This window comes from Heloderma suspectum, chromosome 1, assembly GCF_057233095.1.
Source record: "Heloderma suspectum isolate Gila_16-S chromosome 1, 16-S_ref, whole genome shotgun sequence".
NCBI classification, from domain to species: Eukaryota; Metazoa; Chordata; class Lepidosauria; order Squamata; family Helodermatidae; genus Heloderma; species Heloderma suspectum.
In genome coordinates, this window is record NC_139458.1 from 22,719,025 (window position 1) to 22,739,779 (window position 20,755).

Below are 20,755 nucleotides of genomic sequence, written 5' to 3' on the forward strand. Positions count from 1 at the left end.
GTCTGTCATACTTGCAACCTGTCCTTCCTCCATGGACATCAGGGCAGAATACATGTCATTTTATCATTATAACAACTCTGAGGTAGGTTAGCCTGAGAATTAGTGAGGTGTCCAAGTCGGTGAGCTTTAATGGCAGAATAGAAAGCAACCAGAACTGAGGACATCCTGGTTCAAATTCACCCCTCCTTCATCCACTATACCCCATTTGCTTTGGTAGTTACAAGCTATTGACTGTACCACTCATCTGGCTCTTCCTCCTAATGGGGAAACTGCTAATATTTGTCACTTGAGGTACAGTGTGCAAGCTCAAATAGTATACAGTTGCTTAGCCACAGGTATTGCGAGCTACATACAAACAGTGCAGCTTACATTTTCACCCAGCTTCTACCACTTCCCCTACTGTTTTCTTCCCCCATAATTGTTTTGGAGTTGAGGATTTGGTTTGAGGATTCCGTTCAACGTGCATCCTGCATGCAGACTTTCACATGATATTTTTGCGTGCATACTTCCTTTTCCACACAGGCAAAAACTGTATTAGATAATTTGATACTTAGGTGTAACACACACACATGCACACACACCACTTCTGGCTCCCTTAAAACTGGGCCTCAGAAATGAGAGCAGTATTCCTGCCTGCCCCACTGCAGAGCCTAGGGGCAGCACCAGAATGGCTGGTGGAATAGGGCTGTGTGTGGGGAATACCCCAAGCTATTCCCAGTCCTTTTTCCCAATGAGGAAGGAGGGAGTTTGCTAAAGGGTTGCTCAAGTTCCTGGAGTAATCTCTAGAGACAGGATAATAGCTGGCAGTAATCAGCTCTTGGCTTATGGGAATAATTGTTCTGCTGACAGGAATTACAGCAGCTTATTTGACTACCTTTTGTCCCTGGGATTGGATAGGATCTCCACCAAATGCAGGTGAACAGTGCAAACCACCAGCACACCGGGGGGGGCGGGGGAGTCTTTCCTGGTTGTTATTGTTTTAAGACTGGTGTATGTGATTGCATCAGGAAGAGAAAGGAAAGTTGGGAGAGGAGGAAAGAATGGAAATTGGGGTGGGGGAAGGAAAGGAAAAATAAGAATGAAGGAGAGTTGAGGAAGCAGGAAAGAAGTAATAGGCTATTGCTTGGAAAAGTGATTTAAGAGAGATGAAAGACAGAAAAGAAGGAAAGGGGAAACAGATGAAAGAAAGAAATAAGGTAAGCATACAGAGAAGACAATAACCATACAGTATATTTGGATATCAAGGCGGTGATGTGTCAGGGCTACTATTTGTTCTATCAAAATACTCATCATTATGTTGAAGATGGGGGTGTGCAGAGGCAGAGCCCGTATGTTTCTAGGATGTGACTGTAATGTGTGTCTGTACACTTAACTAAACTGCTGTTTGGTGTTAAATAAGATTTAACTTCATGCTCAGAGTGTATCTCTAAAAACTTGTTTGGCCTTTCTTTTCATCAGCAACTCATTGAAGCATCTGAAAGATTAAAGGCACAGTCCAAGGAACTAAAGGATGCCCATCAACAAAGAAAGCTAGCAATGCAGGAGTTCTCAGAGCTGAACGAGAGGATGGCAGACTTGCGCTCTCACAAGCAAAAACTCTCTCGACAGCTCCGTGATAAAGAGGAAGAAGTGGAAGTGGTCATGCAGAAAATTGACTCCATGAGACAGGAAATTCGTAAATCTGAGAAAGCGAGAAAAGAGGTAGCTCGGCAGGGTACTTGAGAATAATGGCTTTCAGCTGCTATTTATGCTTGAACTAGTTACTGTGGCTTGGTTCACACTTGGAAGCAGCTGCTTTATTATTGTGCAGTCCTTCCAAACCACCTCTGCCCTATGAGGCTGTGTCGAGAAATGTAACGTGTGAGCCAGCTGTTTCATGGATATGCTCCACTGTAATTTCTGCAATCACAGTGACACTTTCTGGACCACAGTTTGGACCTTCATGCCATTGCTGTTTTCATCCCTACCCCCACCCCTCTCTATCTCTAAAGGAGAGAAAGCAGGCAAGAGAGAACCGAAAGCACCAACTTTGGTCAGTCAGAATTGTTACCATTCTTTTTTCTTTTCTTATACTGAGATTTCCTTGGTACCAGATCCATCTTTTTGGCCTTAAATCCTATATTTACTTTTTAAAAAATAACTGACTCGTAGCTGGGACATCATTTGGCTACAAAAATATTCTTGTTTAGACCTCAGTGAGATGGTGAAGTCATAGTGGGGGACACAAGAGTGAGGATGATCCAAAAAGAAGCATAATTTATTCTTTTGAGCATTCCAGAATTTATTGCAGTTGGGACTAAATGAGGATATCTGATCTTGTGGATCTGCTTTTATTCTCCACTCTCCTTCCCCTGTGAGTCTGCGTCTCCCCCCACCCCCAGTTTTTATACAGTGCCTAGTTCTTGTTGATGCTCTAGAAATAAAAATAATAATGGCTAAGTTATAGCTGTTTCAATAACCATACCTGTTTTTCTTTTTATAGCTAGAAGCTCAACTTGAAGATGCAGTAGCAGAAGCATCAAAAGAGCGCAAGCTTCGAGATCACAGTGAGATTTTCTCTAAGCAGCTGGAAAATGAACTGGAAACACTAAAGGTGACAGTATTTTAAAACACCTGAGCCATATGAGAAAAGTTTTACCTTGCAAAAACTAGAAATCCAGGTCTCTACTACATGTTACTGTTGCGTACCACCCACCTCCTAAAAACAGTTTGTCAGAATGCTCAATGTACATAATCCGTTCAGCATAAACAACTTTTACTGAATGACTCTAGAACTGGTTCTGCAGCATATGTGTTACATTGGTAATCAATTGCATGTATTGCAACAATGATTTCAGGATGGTTGGGAAGCTTCAGCTCTCAAAATCTTCATGTGGGAAGCAGCTATTGACATTGGTGCATATTAAACCTCCACCACATGTAGTCTGCTTTAAATCCCTCTACCTTGGGCTAGCCACCTGTGTGTTACAGCTCAATATATGGGTTATGGGATTTTATTGGGAAGTTTGGAGTGGCATGGAGGAATCCCACAAACCACATCATAAGCTGCATGGAGGCCACTGCCATAGGGGAGGGATTTAACTCAGCCACGTGGCAGCTGTTTTCATGTGCACTAACCTAGAATTACCCTTTTACAAAGCCCAGGCAAGATTTTATTTGCTGTTTCCCTTGACATAGCTTTTCCTCAAAACTACATCTGTGCCACAGTGAATTGATGATCTTACGTGCCACAGAACTTAGATTGTCTTTATCATTTAGACCTGATCATTCATACTACTTCTCACAATCTTAGGAGTTCAGGGCAAGTGAGAATATGTTAATTAAATATAGCATTTAAAACAACAACAACCCTGGAAGTTGGCTTTCACAATATGTACAGATTTGGGCTCTTGAAAATTGCTGGGAAAAATAATTTCCATACCTGGGGAACAGCTATCAGGAATGCTAAGTAGATTCCCTTGATGATCAAATAGTGTGTATGTTTCTGGTATGACAAGAGGTTTCAAATATGCAGCTCCCCCACTTGCAATCCAGTATGGTACAGCTCTGGCTGGACTATACAACGTGTTTTCTGTATGTCTGAGTCGGCTCTCAGTTCATGGCTCTTAGAGAGATTACAATGGGACAAAAAGGGAAGGGGGCATTCTTTCAGCTATATAAAAACCAAGCAATTTGTGCTTATAGGCCATGGTCAGCAATTCTGGTACTAGGTAAATAAAATACGCTAATTTGTATGTTTCTAATATTATCTTGGTGGGACAGTTCGCACATCATGGCAACAAATTATGGGTTAATTAACCCACATTTTGCCAGGGTGTGTGCTACACGCGAATCAATTCCCATTTGCGTAAGCAACCTATGAACATCCTGTTTGTAAGTTGATAGGATGACATCCAAACCCAGATGCTCTGAGTTGTTTATTGGTTAAACAACCCAGAATTAACCTAATAATAAATCATAAGTTAACTCCTTGTTTTTTAACCCATAAACAACCCAGTGCATATGGGTTCGGACATCACACTAATAACTTACAAACAAGGTGCTCATAGGTTGTTTGTGAAAACTGGAAGCAGCTCGTGTGTGGCACACGTCCCTGCAAATCGTGGGTTAAATAACCAATGAATTTGCCACTGTGATGTGCAAACCAGGTCACTGACTTGTGTTTTATTTTATTTTCTGTCCATTTTTGTTCTTCTACAGGTAAAGCAGGGGGGACGTGCTGCAGGAATGGCCATGCAGGAGCATCAGCAGGAGCTGGCCAAGATGAAGTCAGAGCTTGAGAAGAAAATCTTGTTTTATGAAGAGGAGCTGGTCAGGCGAGAAGCATCCCATGTCTTAGAAGTAAAAAATGTAAAAAAGGAAGTGCACGATTTAGAAAGCCATCAGCTAGCACTGCAGAAAGAGATCATGATGTTAAAAGATAAATTGGATAAGGCAAAACGAGAGAAGTAAGTTCTGTGTACAAATGCTTTCTTGGAAGTTTTTTTTTTAAGTATGTGGAATCCAAAAACTTAAGTAACAGTTATGCACCCAACTCTCTCAAAAGATAACAATAGTCTGTACTTCTGTGAAATGGCATTTACGTGATCTTATTTCACTGATAGACACAGTGAGATGGAGGAAGCAGTGGGAACTCTGAAAGAGAAATATGAGCGTGAGAGAACCATGCTCTTTGAAGATAACAAGAAAATTACAAGTGAAAATGAAAAGGTAATTTACATAACTTAAGATGAAGTAGAGTTACTTTTTCATCAGATATAGGCCTGGTTCTCATGTAATGATAAGTCAGGGTTTCTGTTACAAGCAGGAGCAGCTGAACAAACCACTGGTCATCCATCCATGGTTTGTTTACCATGATGTGCCAACCGAGACTTTTGCCTTATCTCTCCCCAGAGTCATAAACCAACAACAAACCATGGCTTATGACTAGTAATGGCTGAACTTACCCCAAATGAGTTTGTTATTTCCTTGGAAGGTAATAATTTTATTCATGTAACCTCAGAGAAGAGTTCTCCTTTAATTCGAGAACTCGTTCTGTGTATACAAGTTTTTGCACATGCACAATATCAAACTGCATCTTGGGAGCTGTAATTTGGAATCATGTAATGTGCCACCACATTATGTACCCTTTCCTGATTTATTGTTTTCATGTGGCCTTTCTATGTATTTTTACTTGCCATCGCTGATTAGTTCAGTGTGGAGGAGAGATGAATGGTGCTGCCAAGTCCTCATCATGGAGCCAGAGCCATGGCAGTGAAAACAGAAGATTCAAGCCAATTGCCTTGCTGGAGGACCCAGGCTGGTGTTAAGGATGTTAATCCAACAAACTCAGCGCAAGAGCAGAAATGCTGTAATTTAGATTATAGACTGCACATGCTCCAAAGCTTTCGATCTATTCTAAAATTAGTAACGAATTTGTAAGGCAGCAGTTCAAGCTCACTACAAAGGTGAGCATGACAAGCCCACAAGTTTTGACCAGTGAGCCAATGAATTATGAAATTCAGCTGCATCACCACTTATGACGCTGGCTTGTTGTGGGGAGAGTCAAACCAGGGTTCCCAGGTTGCAAATCACGTTAAGCGAACAGGTGCAATCAGGCTTATCATTACATGTGAACCAGTCATTGTATGCATATTCAGATTTATTTAGAGTCTTCTATTGCCCCACTCCAAAATCAGATTCAAGGAAGGCTACAAGTATTTATTAAAACTATGTAATAGTTTTAATGAGACATTATTCTAACTGTCCCAGATGGAAGCTAGAAACCTGGGTGAATCAAAACAGATGATTTTGATCTGTTTGTTTGATCACAAACAGTGATCAAAACAGAAATGGTTTAATGATCCTTTTTCTGAAGTCCTGCTTGTATATGCACTTTGTCACCCGCAGGGCTCTCCTTAATTCAGCTGCTTGGAAAATGGCCTGAAATGTTACAAGTGGGGAAGGGCTGTGCATGGGCCTGGAAGATGCATTAAATTACAGTTGTGAAACCCACTAATTCTGTCGTTGCAGCTTTGTTCCTTTGTGGATAAACTTACATCACAAAACAGGCAGCTAGAGGATGAACTTCAGGATTTGGCGGCAAAGAAGGAATCTGTTGCCCACTGGGAAGCTCAGATTGCAGAAATTATTCAGTGGTATGTGCTATTTGGGGATCCTTTGAAAAATACATTGGAGATGTATTAGCAAAAGCAAATTTCCAGAGAACTGAAATGTGTCATCTTGAAGATGATACACTTCACAAATCACACACAGCCGCAAATATTAATTGTGTACTGTCCCCCCTGGTTTTATTACCAATACCTGAGCTTTCAGTTGATTTCACTAAAGTGAGGATGTCTAGGTCATACGTTAAAAAATTACTTAATATGAACTGAAAAGGTTGTAACCAGGATGTTCATCCAGGGTTTTTTTTAAAGTCTATCTGAAAGCTCCTGTGCCAGACCTATATCATGAGGCAGTGTAGAACCTTCAAAGATTTGTTTTTTTAAAATTGCATCATGACACTGGCATAAGGGGAGGGGGTTGTCACCACAACAGCACAGCCCATTTCAGTAGGAGTTCATAATGCTCCTATAACCCCATTCCACACAATCTTAATAGTCACACTGAGGAGGGCAATCATATTCTCCTGTGGTTCCATGGTGGAGAAGTCTTGTCTGATGGGAGTACTCCTCCTGTTGGTTGACAACCCGGGTCGCATGAAGGAGAACATCAAGGGAAGATGTTTCCACCTGAGCTCCCATACTGGTCCTGCCTGGTAAACAGCAGGGTCTTGGCTCAGCTTGACTCCTGCAGATTATTTTATGATTGCTTAGGGCCGTGTCCCGGTTCTCATTACGGCCTAGGAAGTGCAGGGGACGCCCCTCCCCTTACTGGTGGTCTTCATAACCCTACCTGTGAAGTAAGAGCCACTCTCACCAGATAAGAATTCTTCACCCCAGAAACACAGCGAACAGGAATTCACAGGTTAGCTCAAAACTTGCCCTTTTTCCTGGCAACAAATTATACAGCTTGGGTATTGCTAAAATGTTAATATCCCCACAGCAGAAGCACTACCATGTGGGAAAATGTCAGAATTGTCTGAAATCACGTGATGCACTTCTGCTGTTGAAGCTTAGCAAATCTGGCTTTGTAAACTGCCTGAACGGAACACTGCCTGTTATCCATATGTAAACTACTCTGGGCTTACGTATTAAGCTTGTAATATGTTATAAGAGCTTATAAGCAGATTATAAGTCAAATAATGTTGAAAGTTGATGATTGGATCCCACACAATGAAATTGGTGATAATTGCACTTATTCTGCTTGAAAATTATTATTCTGAAAAGGCCCACCAAATTGGGGTAACCGTTTTCAACAAATAGATACAGCGGTCCAGTTCGGATGAAACAGCAGCCCATGGATAGTTGGGGCTGAACGCGAATGAGTGAGCCTGCTGCTTCCCATGCTCTTGCCACTTCTGCTTTGAATCCACTTTGCTGAACAACCCAGTCTTGACGTCTGAACCCACCAACCCCGGGGTGTTGAGGTTTAAACAACCCAGAGGTTGAATCCATAGTTTGTTGTTGGCTCAATACTCCAGGTTCTTTAACCCTCAACAACCCAGAATGCCAGGTTTAGATGTCATGACTAGCAACCCAGGAATGGGGTGTTTCTGGGTTGTTTAGCAAAGCATATGCAAAGTGGAAGCGGCGGGAGGCATTGTGCTCTCTTGCTCCTGCATAGCCTTGCCAATTCATGGGTTGTGTAACCCATGAATTGGCATTATGCACAAACCAAGTTAGTGGATTGATCCTGGGGCATCATAGAAGAAAAGCATTTTGGGAGCTGTAATAGCATGTTATTGAATGTGTATGAAGGTTTGCAAGTATCAAGCTATGTAAAGGACTTCTATGATTGTACACTAGGGTGAGTGATGAAAAAGATGCACGTGGCTATCTTCAGGCTTTAGCTTCTAAGATGACAGAAGAGCTTGAATCTTTGAGAAGCTCCAGTCTGGGATCAAGAACATTGGTGAGCATAGCAATCGAACCAATTGATTAATTGGAAAGGATTCCAATTTGAGGTGCCCCTGATGCTTCATTTTGGGGTTCATGTATCACTTGTGTATGAGCTCTGTTGAAAATGGAAAGGCAAAAAAACCCACCCTCTCCATAAGAACACAAGAGCCTTACTGGATCAGCCCACAATGGCCAACCAGATGTCTATGGGAATCCCACAAGCAGTGTGTGGAGGCAATAGTCCTCTCCTTTTGTTGCTTTCTATCATCTGGTATTCAGTGGCACACTGTCTTTGTACCTAGAGCTATCACGATCAGTATCCATTGACAGACTCATCCATGGATTTGTCGAATCCCCCTCTCAAAGTAATCTAAGCTAGCAGTTGGGACCATATTTTGTAGCCAGTGATGTGGGGTGAAAAGTTTTCAATTGAAACTTTTCCAATGCTTTATTTTTCCATGGAAAAATTTCCGTTTCATAAGTGCATTAATAACAATGAATAGATGCCAGTTGCAAATACAATATTAGGCGAGCTTAGCAGTTTCAAAATTGTAGATGAGTGGTTGTCAGTGTATCATATTCTTTTTTTCAGTACCTTTGTGTGTGTTTTCTTAAACATAATCAATATAAAGGAAGAACATGTTATTGTCTTGCTAAGTATTCCAATACTTCTTTCTACATAATGTAACATTTAAAATATGTTAATTTGCTTTAATTTTTTCCCCTCAGAATTAAAGCAAGTGGGCTGTAGTAGCTAGAGTGTTAGACTGGGAGTCGGGAGATCGGGGTTCTGGTCCCCACTCAGCCATGGAAGCTCACTGGGTGATTTTAGGTCAGTCACAGACTCTCAGACCAACCTACCTCACAGGGTTGTTGTTGTAAGGATAAAATGGAGAGGAGGAGGAATATGTACTCCGCCTTTGGTTCCTTAAGAAGGAAAAAACGTGGAATATAAATGTACTAAATAAATAAATAAATAAGGTAAAATGTTTGGTTTATTGAGACAAAAAACTTAACATGGGGAACATTTTAAAGCTTTGTTGTTTACTAAACACAATTTAAATGATTAGATCCAAATTAGATCACTCTCAGGGGCATCAAAAAATTTTCTGATGCAAATTAACCTTATTGGCATATTCCAAATTTTCCAGAAAACCCACATCACTACTTCTTGCTGAAAGCTCCACAAATGAATGGTGTGCAGTGTGAAAAATTGCTTCCTTTTACCTGTCCAGAATTGCCTGCCATAGATGGTCCTTTGTTTCTAGCATTATGAGAAATTAAGAAAAACTTCTGCTTTCTCAACACCATCCATAATTTTATAAGCTTGTATCATGTTCCCCCCACCTCTTTAGTAATCTGTTTTTCTAGACTAAAATGTCCCAGATTGTGTAGTCTTTCTTCATAGAAAAGGTGCTCCAGCCTCTTGCTCATTTTGGTTGCCCTTCTCTGCTCTTTCTCTAATGCTAAAATGTCCTTTTTGAGATGGGCTGACCATCTCAATAGGAGCCCTCTATGCACTCCCTCACTTGATTTATGTTTGTGAACTGTAACTGATCACCCCTATACTTGACTTGTTCCTATTAGAGATTGAATTTTTATTGATAGGCTATTATATAATTACTAGCTTTTCATATTGTTTGTTTTTGTCTTGATATCATATTTGGGATCCTTTCAGAAGGATCAGGGGGTGTTAACTATTTGTGTATTTAGTGTTAGTACTTATATAAGGATTAATATAGCAAAATCTCTAAGCAGTTTACATTTGAAAGAATGAAAATGAGTCATCGGATGTTGTACAACTAATACTTGAAGAAAGGCAAGAATTGGTCCAATGGGATGGTATCTAGCATGGGATTCCTGCTTAGAAGTCCCTATTGGGAATGTGCACTTGCCTTGGCAATCTACAGCAAGGGGAAGCAGTCCTTCACAGGAAAGGGGTTGTTGGCTTAACCAGTTGTTCCCTTGCCGGTCCCATCTCCCCTCTTAACATACTGGTTGTCATCGCTGAACTGGGAGAGCAATTGCTTCTCCTGCCAGAATTCAAGGGAAGGGTGAGTCTCAAAACTAGTTTCCTTCCTAATATGATCTTAGGACAGGGCCTTTGCTTACTGCCTCATTTACTGTTTGGAACCTCCAACATGACAGTCTAGCCTGTATTAAAAGATTAGAATATGAAAAAAGTGGCAAATGCAAGGCTAGAAGGGGAAAGTGGTTATTTGTCTATTTACAAAGGAAAGCAGATAATGACACAATGAAGGATTTTGGCAAGTTATCAATTCAGTAATTGCCTCTTCGAAATATATTTAATCTCAAATTCCTTTTTAAATTTCTCCTGGCTTTATTTGTTTTTGTATTCACACCCTGCCTGCCAACCTACCAAGAACCCTAAAGGGTAGTAACATGGTCAGTGCATCTTCTGGGCATTTTTTGGTCAACTTTTGCTTTCAGTGTAGCATTGCCCAGTTTGTGTTTTTCACGCTGTAGTCCTATACACACCTACCAGGGAGTAAGTCCCATTGAAGTCAAGTATAGGATTGCACTGTCTGCTACATTTTTTTAGTTTTTAAGTTGGAATGCATTTAATTACAGTTGTTCTTCCCTTGAATACATTCCACTTTTAAGATACCACCACCATTTTGATGATGAATTCAAGTGAAGCTTTTCCATAGCTTTAATATTTAAACATGTAATAAATTCTTTAGTGGTATTAACAACTGCTTACTGCAATAGGATCCACTCTGGAAAGTACGGCGTAGTCAGAAGTTGGATATGTCAGCAAGGCTGGAATTGCAGTCTGCTCTCGATGCTGAAATACGTGCCAAGCAGCTAGTGCAGGAAGAATTAAGGAAAGTTAAAGATGCCAACCTGTCCTTTGAAAGGTAATGTTTGAGATCTTCCTTTCGCCTCTTTCCCATTGGTTTTCTATTGGAGAAGTAAAGTACAACATGCAGCTTTCTGGAAGAGTCCATTTTTATGTAATTGTGTTTTTAATGCATGCTTTGAAGTGTTTGAAAATATTAATATATTCGGGGGAGCCTAAGAGCCATATGGCATACTTGTTTTGAAACTAAGGAAAGCTTAAAACACAGTTGAGATATGCCATATAAGTCAAAGAAGAAAAGATTAAAAGTTCTTCTGGCAATGCTGAAACTCTTGGATGCACCTATATAGCCCTTGAGATCCTGACCAAGTCTGGTGCAAACATAACCCAAAATGGAAAGCAGACTGCAGAGTTGTGGGCTTCTTCCTCATCCAGTGTAAATTCTCCCTGCCCTTCTCTCAGCACCCTGAAAGTGGGTAAGCATTGATTATAGTTGATCACTTGTAGAGACATAACCTTTAACCATTGTTAAAGCCATTGGCATAAGGACAGGGGAATGGGAGGGGCTGAGGGAATGAAGCATATAATCCCATGGCCTGCTTCTCATCTCTTACCTGTGATTAAGAGATCAAGGATTTATGTCTGTACCAGCCTTCGGGGTGTGTGTGTATAATATGTAGTTGTAGATGCTCATGGTGTGGGGGGAAGCAGGGAACCCATCTCATTTGATTCTTCCCTGCCCCTGACTCTCATACAATCTCCTCCATCACCGCCTACCCCCAATGTGGCTGCTTCTCTGGATAGGGAACAGCCCTCTTCCCAGTTCCCGGTGGAAGAGGGACAGAATCAAGATGGTGAAAGACATAGGAGAAGAGGTGACAAGACCGATAGCCTATTTCTTCCCAGTGATAGCCTTAGGTAGTACACTAGCCACTGGAGCCAAGGCAGTCCACTCCTGGCAGCCTGAGGCTAGAGCATTTGGGTTAGCGTTTTGTTTTTTTGGAGAGGGAAGGAATGGGGGAAGGGTTACTTGGCCTGTCCTTATTTTTGTGAAGCCCTGAAGGATCTCTGCCCTCGGTATATTTTGGTGACATCAGATAACATGATAACATGTTAATTCCCAGGCATTTTGGCATTTTAGCATTTTAGCTCTTTAGACTTTTAGCTTTGCTGTTTTAAATCTGTATTTTAAATCCCTGCACTGCTGCTAGGTTTTATTCTGGTTTTATTCTGGTTGTATTACTTACTGTGGTTTTAATGTTTTATATATTTTGTATTGTTTTATTGTGTGCTCTTTGGTTTTAATTTTTGTGAACCGCCCAGAGAGCCTCGGCTATTGGGCGATATAGAAATGAAATTTAATAAATAAATAATATAAATAATATAAATCAATCAGACGGTGATTGGTTTATATTAACATGAAATGATCAAAATATTTCCACTGATAACTAACATTTATTTGGGTATGACTTTCTAACCCACCTAAGGGGTTCTCTGAACTTCTTCTCTGAACATGGAAAATTTGAAAAATACACACAGCACGTTATTCTTGTTAAAAGCATTTCTTAACTGCCTTTCAAGGCTGCACTCTTCCCAAAGCGACGTACAACATAAAACATACAGCTGTATACCAATATAAGAAGTTCATACAATCAATTTAATTCTAAAACCAATTTAAAATTAGCCATATTATTTAGTATTAACATGGTTGTCCATCTAGCCCATCAAGGTGTCTACTCTGACTGACAGTAGCTCTCCCAGGGTGCTGCCTGATCCGCTTAGTAACAGGAGAAGCTAGAGGTTGAACCTGGAACCTTCTGCATGCAAATTATGTGTTCTTTCAGTATATAACCCACGAGACTAAGCTGCATGAAATGGTATTTGAATATATAATGACGATAAATAGAGCCAGGCAGCTTGAGGCTAGAGTTTTTTGGTTATCTTTTTGTCATCTGTTGGGGGCGGGAAATGACAGAGGGTTAATTCGCCTTGAGAAGATAAGTTTCATGAGCTGCAATTCTATATGTATGTATTTGTATGCTAGCCTTATAGATGAAAAATTAGTGGATGCAGGACTGCAGCCTTTGAGTAAATTAGGACTTGCTATGTATCCTCAGAGAAAAAGAGCAAAACTTCAGCTAGTTACAACTCTGGAATATAATTAATCTGAAGGCCTGGGTATCCCTGAGATAGCTGGAAGATAAGAACATAAGTAGAGCCTTGCTGGATCTAGTCTAGCGTTCTCTTCCTGCAATGGCCAACCAGATGCCTATTAGAAGCAAGACATGAGTGCAACAGCGCCCTCCTCCCACCTGTGTTTCCCAGAGACTGGTACTGAGAGGCATAGCGCCTCTGATACTGTAGGTAAAATATATAGTCATCATGACTAGTAGCCATTCATAGTCTTATCTTCCATGATAAGGGTGAAGAGCTGCAAAAATTGAAATGGATTGTGAAGAGCCACTGAAGAAAAAACAAAGACATAGTATTTTGTTCTCTTGCATTCCAAATGTTTCAAAGTTTCCATTTCACCATTTAGCAAATTAAAGGAATCTGAAGCAAAAAATCGAGAACTCTTGGAAGAAGTTGAAGCTTTAAAGAAGAAGCTAGAGGAAAAATACAGGACTGATGCAGGTAATAATTTAGACAACATATAACTTAAATTAGCAGAATTATTATACGTTTTAGTTAATTGTATTTTCCCTTTTCCAGGTCTCAAACTTTCAGACTTCCAAGATTCCATTTTTGAGTACTTCAATACCTCGCCTCTTGCACATGACCTGACTTTCAGAGTGAGTATTAGTGTGTGTGGTTACAAACATTTGCCATATGCTACACAGAGGAAATGCACAGTGAATTGGAATGTAACAAATGAGTGTGAAGCATGAGGAATCTGTACATAGCAAGCATTGTACTTACTGAGCACATTTGAAAAATGATCTATTTCTGACTTGTCTCGCTTATCCTAAGGTAACAGGACAGGTAATAACAGATAATAAACAAAAGGATTCCTATCCCAAAACAATTTATATTGAAAGATCCTTGAGGCAGGGACCTCCCCCTTTTCATTGTACTATATAGCACCATTCACACTGGTAGCCCAGTTTTTTAAAAAAGATCATGACAGGGAACAAATGAAGAATAAGAAAGGGAAGACAGAAAGTTTTTTTCACTAGGATTAAGTTAAATTCTTCCTTTTCTGTGGTCGATATCTGGCTCTCTTCTCCCATTATCAAACTTCCTATGCTCATTTAGCCTCTGTTCACTTTACTTCCCTTCAGCTGTTTTTTTAAAACGTGATTCTTCTAAATCCTCCTTATACTATCCTCTGCCAAACTATTTCCCACTAAGACTAGAGAAAGGGAGAACTCACCTTTGCCTGTTCCTCTGGCCTCCCTTATCTTTCTCTCTTCGTATGCACACAGAGTATCTTCTAACCTATACTCCATCCCATAATTTCTTCCTTCATTGGGAAAGGGACACAAGACAGTGTTAAAGTAACAAAGGAGGGATTAGGGGCAAAGAAAACTACAAACACACCCCTGAAGCTACACTAACCAAGTAGACAGGCAAACCCCAATTGCCAAGTTTTGCTAACAGGAGAAAGAGGTAATTTCTTCAGCTTCTAGCTATGTGACTGAAGATTAGAAGCTAGATCTTGAAAAAAAGTAGTATAATTCATGCTTGGTAAAGTCATCCACTTAAACTAATGAGCTCTGATTTTGTTTCCCAAAAAACACACTTAAGGACACTGAATGTAAGCTGTGCTCATCTGTCAGGAGCCCCTTGGTGGCCTCTTTCAGTCTAATCCAGAAGCCAAGTCCAGACACAGACAAAGGGATTCTTTTCAAAGCTTTATTCCTTTTACAACTTAACAACTCTACTGTCAGAGACTAGCTATGAGCAGCAGAGTACCTATGCCCTGAGTTGGAACAGTTGGTCCCCATTTGAAGGAGAATCACTTGTAGACCCTGAACTTATGGGCTAGGAAAAGTCCCTCCCCTTTTCCCTTGGATCCTCTGGGCGCAACCGTTGCTTGCGCGCCAACAGGGCACAACGCCTCCTTTCCGCGCCCTCCATTTGGCACCGCTCCCTGCGTCGGCGTCGCGTGTCCAGCAAGCCCTCTTCCCGCACTCTCTCACTCCCAGGACCGCTATCTATGTCAGGAATGCCGGCGGGAGGAATCTCTGCCAGCTGTTGGCCTTGGGAGGGATGAGCGTGCGCCTCTCCCACGAGCAGCTGCTCCACCTCAGAATTAGAACTACTCTGGGATTCTATGGGCTCAGTGTCCACCCTGACATCATCCCCACTCCCATGAGGCCCCCCTCGTGCTCCTCCCCTGGGGCCCTGGGTTTGTTGGGGGTACAGCTGGTGGAAGCGCCTCAGCAGCAACAGAGCATGCACATTTTTCACGGGTTCCCAGGATTGCTCATCAGGCCTGTACCCCTTCCAGTCCACCAGATATTGCAGGTGGCCGCGAGAAAGGTGGGAGTCCAGAATCTCCACGACCTCAAACTCCTCCTCCCTCTCCACCAGCACTGGCGGCGGGGGGGAGCTGACTGAGCGATGAGGGTCACCAGAAACCAGGGGGGACAGCAAGGACCAATGAAAAATAGGATGGATCTTCATGGAGTGGGGGAGAGCCAGGCGAAAAGCACCAGGGTTAATCTGGGCCATAATCTGGAAAGGCCCCGTGTGGCGAGGCGCGAGCTTCCTTGTGGGCGAGTGAGAGGGGAGGTATTGGGTGGACAACCAAACCCAGTCCCCCAGTTGCAGAGACGGACCCGGCTGGTTCCGTCAGTCCACAGAGGCCTTGTAGGCTGTCTTGGCTTGCTCGAGGGAGTCCCGTAAGAGGTGGTGTACCACTCTCAACTCCTCTAAAAAGTCATGGGCCGCCGGCACTGAAGAGGGAGCTAGGGTGGACGGGAAAGCCTTGGGGTGGTAACCAAAATTGGCAAAAAATGGAGTTTGGTGGGTGGAAGCATGGCAGGCATTGTTATAAGCAAATTCTGCGAGAGGCAGCAAGGAAAACCAGTCATCTTGCTGGTAACTGACATAACAGTGCAAATATTGCTCCAGAGTCGCATTGGTGCGCTCGGTCTGACTGTCTGTCTGTGGATGGTGGGCGGAGGAAAGACAGAGTGTCACATGGAGCAACCAAGTAGCTCCCTCCAGAAATGGGCAGTGAATTGGGCCCCCTATCCGAAATGAGACCCTCGGGCCATCCGTGGAGCCGGAAAACATGCGCCAAGAACAGCTCTGCCGTCTCCCTGGCTGTGGGCAACCCCGAGCAGGGGATGAAATGGGCCATCTTAGAAAATAAATCCACCACCAGCAGAATAGTGGTCTTACCATGTGAGCGAGGCAAGTCAGCGATGAAGTCAAGGGAGAGCAGTTTCCAAGGCCCTGAAGGGGTAGGCAGTGGGTGAAGCAAGCCTGTGGGCTTGCCTGAGGGGGCCTTTGCCCGCTGGCAGGTTGGGTAGGAGGCGACATAGGTCTTGACGTCCCGACACACAAGAGGCCACCAAAAATCCCTCATCACTCCATGCAGGGTCTTGGCGACGCCAAAATGCCCAGCTGTGGGGGAGTCGTGGCACTGATGGAGGACCTTCTCGCGGAGGGGTCTAGAAGGCACATAGACCCGGCCGGAATGGTAAAGCAGGCCACCTCGCAAAGAGAAGGGGGTAGAGTGGGGGGGGGGCAGAGGCTAGCCCCAATTCCTCCACTTTTGTGCAAACAAAAGCATCCTGAGCCTGTGCAGAGTGAAGGAGCTCCTCCCAAGAATGAGGCACCGCAACTGCCGCCAGGCTTTGGGGGGAAAGAATCAGAGGGGGGGGATTTTCCTCATCCCCTGGCTGGAGATCAGGCTTATGAGAAAGAGCATCCACTTGTAGGTTGTTGGAGGCCTTCACATGGCAAATCTTAAGGTGGAACCGAGAAAAAAAAAGCAACCACCTAATCTGCTGCTGGTTTAAGGCACGGGCTGTCTGAAGATGTTCCAGGTTGCGATGGTCGGTTCTAACTTCAACTGAGTGCTGTGCCTCCTCCAGAAGATGACGCCAGGTCTCCAAAGCGGACTTGATGGCCAACAGTTCCTTCTCCCAGATGGTATAATTCCTCTCAGACATGTTCAGCTTCCTGGAGTGGTAGGCGCAGGGTTGCAACCTGCCGCCCTCCCGATCTGGCTGAAAGAGCACCGCCCCCACCGCAAAGTCAGAGGCATCAGTTTGCACTACAGAAGGCTTCCTGGGGTTGGGATGTAACAGGATCGGCTCGGAACTAAAAAGCCTCTTAAGTTCCTCAAAAGCCTGTTGGGCCGATGCCATCCAATGAAAAGGAGATTTCTTGCACTTAAGGAGGTCTGTGAGAGGAGAAGTCAACTGAGCAAAGCTGGGCAGGAACTTTCTGTAAAAATTAGCAAAGCCCAGAAAACGTTGCAAGTCCTTCTTGGTGGATGGAGCCTGCCAGGAGAGGACAGCCTGGACCTTTGCAGGATCCATCCTGATACCGTCAGGTGAGATAATGTAGCCAAGAAAGTCCAAAGAGGTTAGATCAAACGCACATTTCTCCAGCTTGGCATAAAGACGGTTCTCGCGGAGGCGCTGGAGGACGGTGGAGACATGAAGCTGATGGGCGTGGGGGTCCTCAGAAAATATAAGTAAATCATCGAGATACAGAATGAGGAAAGTGTCCAAATAGTCCCGGAAGATGGCATTCATAAAACGTGAAAACGTGGGGGGGGGGGCCTCAGGCGAGCCCAAACGGCATCACTAGGTATTCATACACTCCGTACTGGGCACCGAAAGAGGTCTTCCACTCATCCCTCTCCCAGATGCGAATGAGATTGTAGGCGCCACGCAGGTCCAACTTTGTGAAAATCTTGGCTCGCCCCAGGCGCTCCAGTATCTCAGGTATGAGCGGGAGGGGGTACTTATCAGGGATGGAGACCGAATTTAAATTTCTGAAATCGTGCACCGGGCGGAGTTCTCCAGATTTCTTGCGCACAAACGTGGTAGGAGTGCAGGCGAGGGAGGAGGAAGGGCGAATGAAGCCACGTTTGAGATTTTTATCCAGAAACTCACACAGAGCTCGAAGTTCCAGCTCCGACATCGAATACAGCCGGCCAGCGGGGATGGTTGCCCCCGGAATGAGGTTAATGGCGGTGCGGGGGAAACTGGTCAGCCTCCTTCTTGTTGAACACATCCCGAAAAGCCGCATACTTCTCTGGGAGGATGACGGTAACTGAAGGACTGCCAGAAACAGATGAGGAGGGGGAGGAAAGAGTTAAGGCCTGGGCTGGGACTGGCACCTCCTCCGGGAGGCAATGCTGCCAGCAGTAGGGAGACGCAAACTCCACTTGCTGAAGTCTCCAAGAAGTCTGAGGGTTGTGCTTAGAGAGCCAGGAAACACCCAGCATGAGTGGGTATAGGGGAACCTTGGCCAAGTGAAACTGAATCTGCTCAACATGGGACTGGGTGCGCAGAGTGAGTGGAACTGTAATATGGGTCACCGTGCCCGAAGAGAGAGGACGCCCATCGATGGTCTCCACTGCCAAGGGGGCAGGAAGGGGCAGGGTAGAAATCTTGTGGAAAAGGGCGAAGGTTTCATCCATGAAACTGGTCGTAGTCCCCGAGTCCACTAAAGCTAGGGCCTCCACCCCACCCCACTGGGAGGAGCGTAGGTGAACATGCAACAGCAGATGGGAGGGTTGGGGGGGTGGGGAAGGCACCCCCACACTGGAGGCCCCCAACAAGCTTGGGGGGCAGTCTAGTCAGGCCTGGGGACGAGGAGGAGGAGGAGGGGGAAGGAGAGGAGGGGGAGGCAGAGGAGCTGCGGGTCTAACGCGGCAGGTCTTGACGAAATGTCCCAGCTTTCCACATCGAAAACATCGGTGCTCAGCTCACCGGCGTGCAAGCTCCTCTGGCGGCAGTGGGGCTCGTGTAGGTCCCAGCTGCATCGGGGTCTCCTCCACCCCCACCGCAGGGGCATCATTCCACTGTAAATCCTGCATCAGCAAGCGAAAAGTTGTCACGTAGCTGGAAACTGAGTCCTTGCCCTGCCTGAGGCGGCGAATCTCCTGAGAAGCCATCTGCGCACGCAGGGGGTCACCGAATAAACGGGCCATCGCTGTCATGAAACCTTGATAGTCTCCCAGCAGGGGGTCATTAGCGCGCAGGAGCCCCGAAGCCCATTTAGCTGCCATGCCTGAAAGTAGGTTAATGATGAAACCCACACAAACCTGTTCCGTCTGGAAATCCTCAGGTCGAAGGCGCATGTACAACTCCGATTGGGCCCTGAAAATCTGAAAAAGTCCTTTCTCACCAGAAAACTTCTCTGGCAAAGCCACCGGGCACTTGCGGCAGGGGGGAATCAGAGGTGGAGGGGGTTGAACCGCAGCTTGTAGATTCTGCACGGCAGCCGTCAGTTGAGCCATTTGATCACGGCGCATCTGGTTCTCTTGCGCCAGAGCTTGCACCACCGGGTCCCCGGCACCCTCCATACGGCAGTAGGAGAAGAGAGAGAGAGAGAGATGAACGGGGACCAAGCTGTCAGGAGCCCCTTGGCGGCCTCTTTCAGTCTAATCCAGTAGCCAAGTCCAGACACAGACAAAGGGATTCTTTTCAAAGCTTTATTCCTTTTACAGCTTAACAACTCTACTATCAGCGACTAGCTATGAGCAGCAGAGTACCTATGCCCTGAGTTAGAACAGTTGGTCCCCGTTTGAAGGAGAATCACTTGCAGACCCTGAACTTATGGGCTAGGGAGAGTCCCTCCCCTTTTCCCTTGGCTCCTCTGGGCGCAACCGTTGCTTGCGCGCCAACCGGGCACTATGCCTCCTTTCCGCGCCCTCCATTTGGCGCCGCTCCCTGCGTCGGCGTCGCGCATCCAGCAAGCCCACTTCCTGCGCACTCTCACTCCCGGGACCGCTATCTATGTCAGGAATGCCGGCGGGAGGAATCTCTGCCAGCTATTGGCCCTGGGAGGGATGAGCGCGCTCCTCTCCCATGAGCAGCTGCTCCAGCTCAGAATCAGAACTACTCTGGGATTCTGTGGGCTCAGTGTCCACCCTGACATCATCAATGTCTTGTGTTTTTGTGTCACTTAGAACAGAGGTCCCCAACCCCCGGGCCGTGGACCGGTAGCAGTCTGTGGCCTGTTAGGAACCGGGCCGTACAGCAGGAGGTGAGCGGTGGGCGAGTGTCCCTGTTCTTCAAGTAATAGGCTATGTAAATCTTTACATAGCCTATTACTGCAAAGAACAAGGGCGCAAATGGCATAGCGGGCGCCATTTGCGTCCCTGTCCTTTGCAGTAATAGGCTTTGTAAAGATTTATGTAGCCTATTACTTGAAGAACAGGGACGCAAATGGTGTCGGCTATGCCGGACGCCATTTGCGTCCGCAGTCCGGGTGCAGCAGCTAGACAGCAGCGGACGAACCCAGACCAGCCACTGCCAGGTAGGTTCCCTCCCGAGGGGATTTGGGGGGGGGTAGTAATAATAATAGAAATAAAGTACAGAATAAATATAGTGCACTTACATTTAACCATCCCCCTGGTCCGTGGAAAAATGGTCTTCCATGAAACCGGACCCTGGTGCCAAAAAGTTTGGGGACCGCTGACTTAGAATATGACCCTAAATTTGGAATGGAAATTCATCTGTTGGTTGGAGATAGGATTGGATAGGCCATCACCTTCAAAACAAATGAAGAAAGAATGTTAAAAATTGCCTTGTTGGATCAGACTAAGGGATCATGTAATCCAGTATTTGCAAGCCAGATGCCAGGAAAGGACACAAGCAGGGCAAGGTGCAATACTCATCCCTTGTTGTTTGCTTGCTATATTTGCAGTGGTTGCATATGAAATTGTGGGCCCCAACTTGAGTCTTCAGGAGAATGGTTAGAACAAATTGGTATGGGTTTTTATTTGAGC

General features: G+C 44.6%; 1 protein-coding gene across 11 annotated transcripts in view; it reads left to right on the top strand.

Moving 5' to 3' along the window:
- CDC42BPB (CDC42 binding protein kinase beta) overlaps positions 1-20,755 on the top strand; it is a 162,822-nt gene that overhangs the window by 98,146 nt on the left and 43,921 nt on the right. For all 11 annotated transcript variants that reach the window (XM_084838161.1, XM_084838171.1, XM_084838179.1 and 8 more), the window contains 9 exons: positions 1,459-1,701; positions 2,483-2,593; positions 4,201-4,448; positions 4,605-4,710; positions 6,013-6,137; positions 7,911-8,016; positions 10,737-10,885; positions 13,367-13,461; positions 13,540-13,619. In XM_084838161.1, the coding sequence (XP_084694287.1) occupies positions 1,459-1,701; positions 2,483-2,593; positions 4,201-4,448; positions 4,605-4,710; positions 6,013-6,137; positions 7,911-8,016; positions 10,737-10,885; positions 13,367-13,461; positions 13,540-13,619 (1,263 nt within the window). The remainder of the gene's footprint in view (positions 1-1,458; positions 1,702-2,482; positions 2,594-4,200; positions 4,449-4,604; positions 4,711-6,012; positions 6,138-7,910; positions 8,017-10,736; positions 10,886-13,366; positions 13,462-13,539; positions 13,620-20,755) is intronic.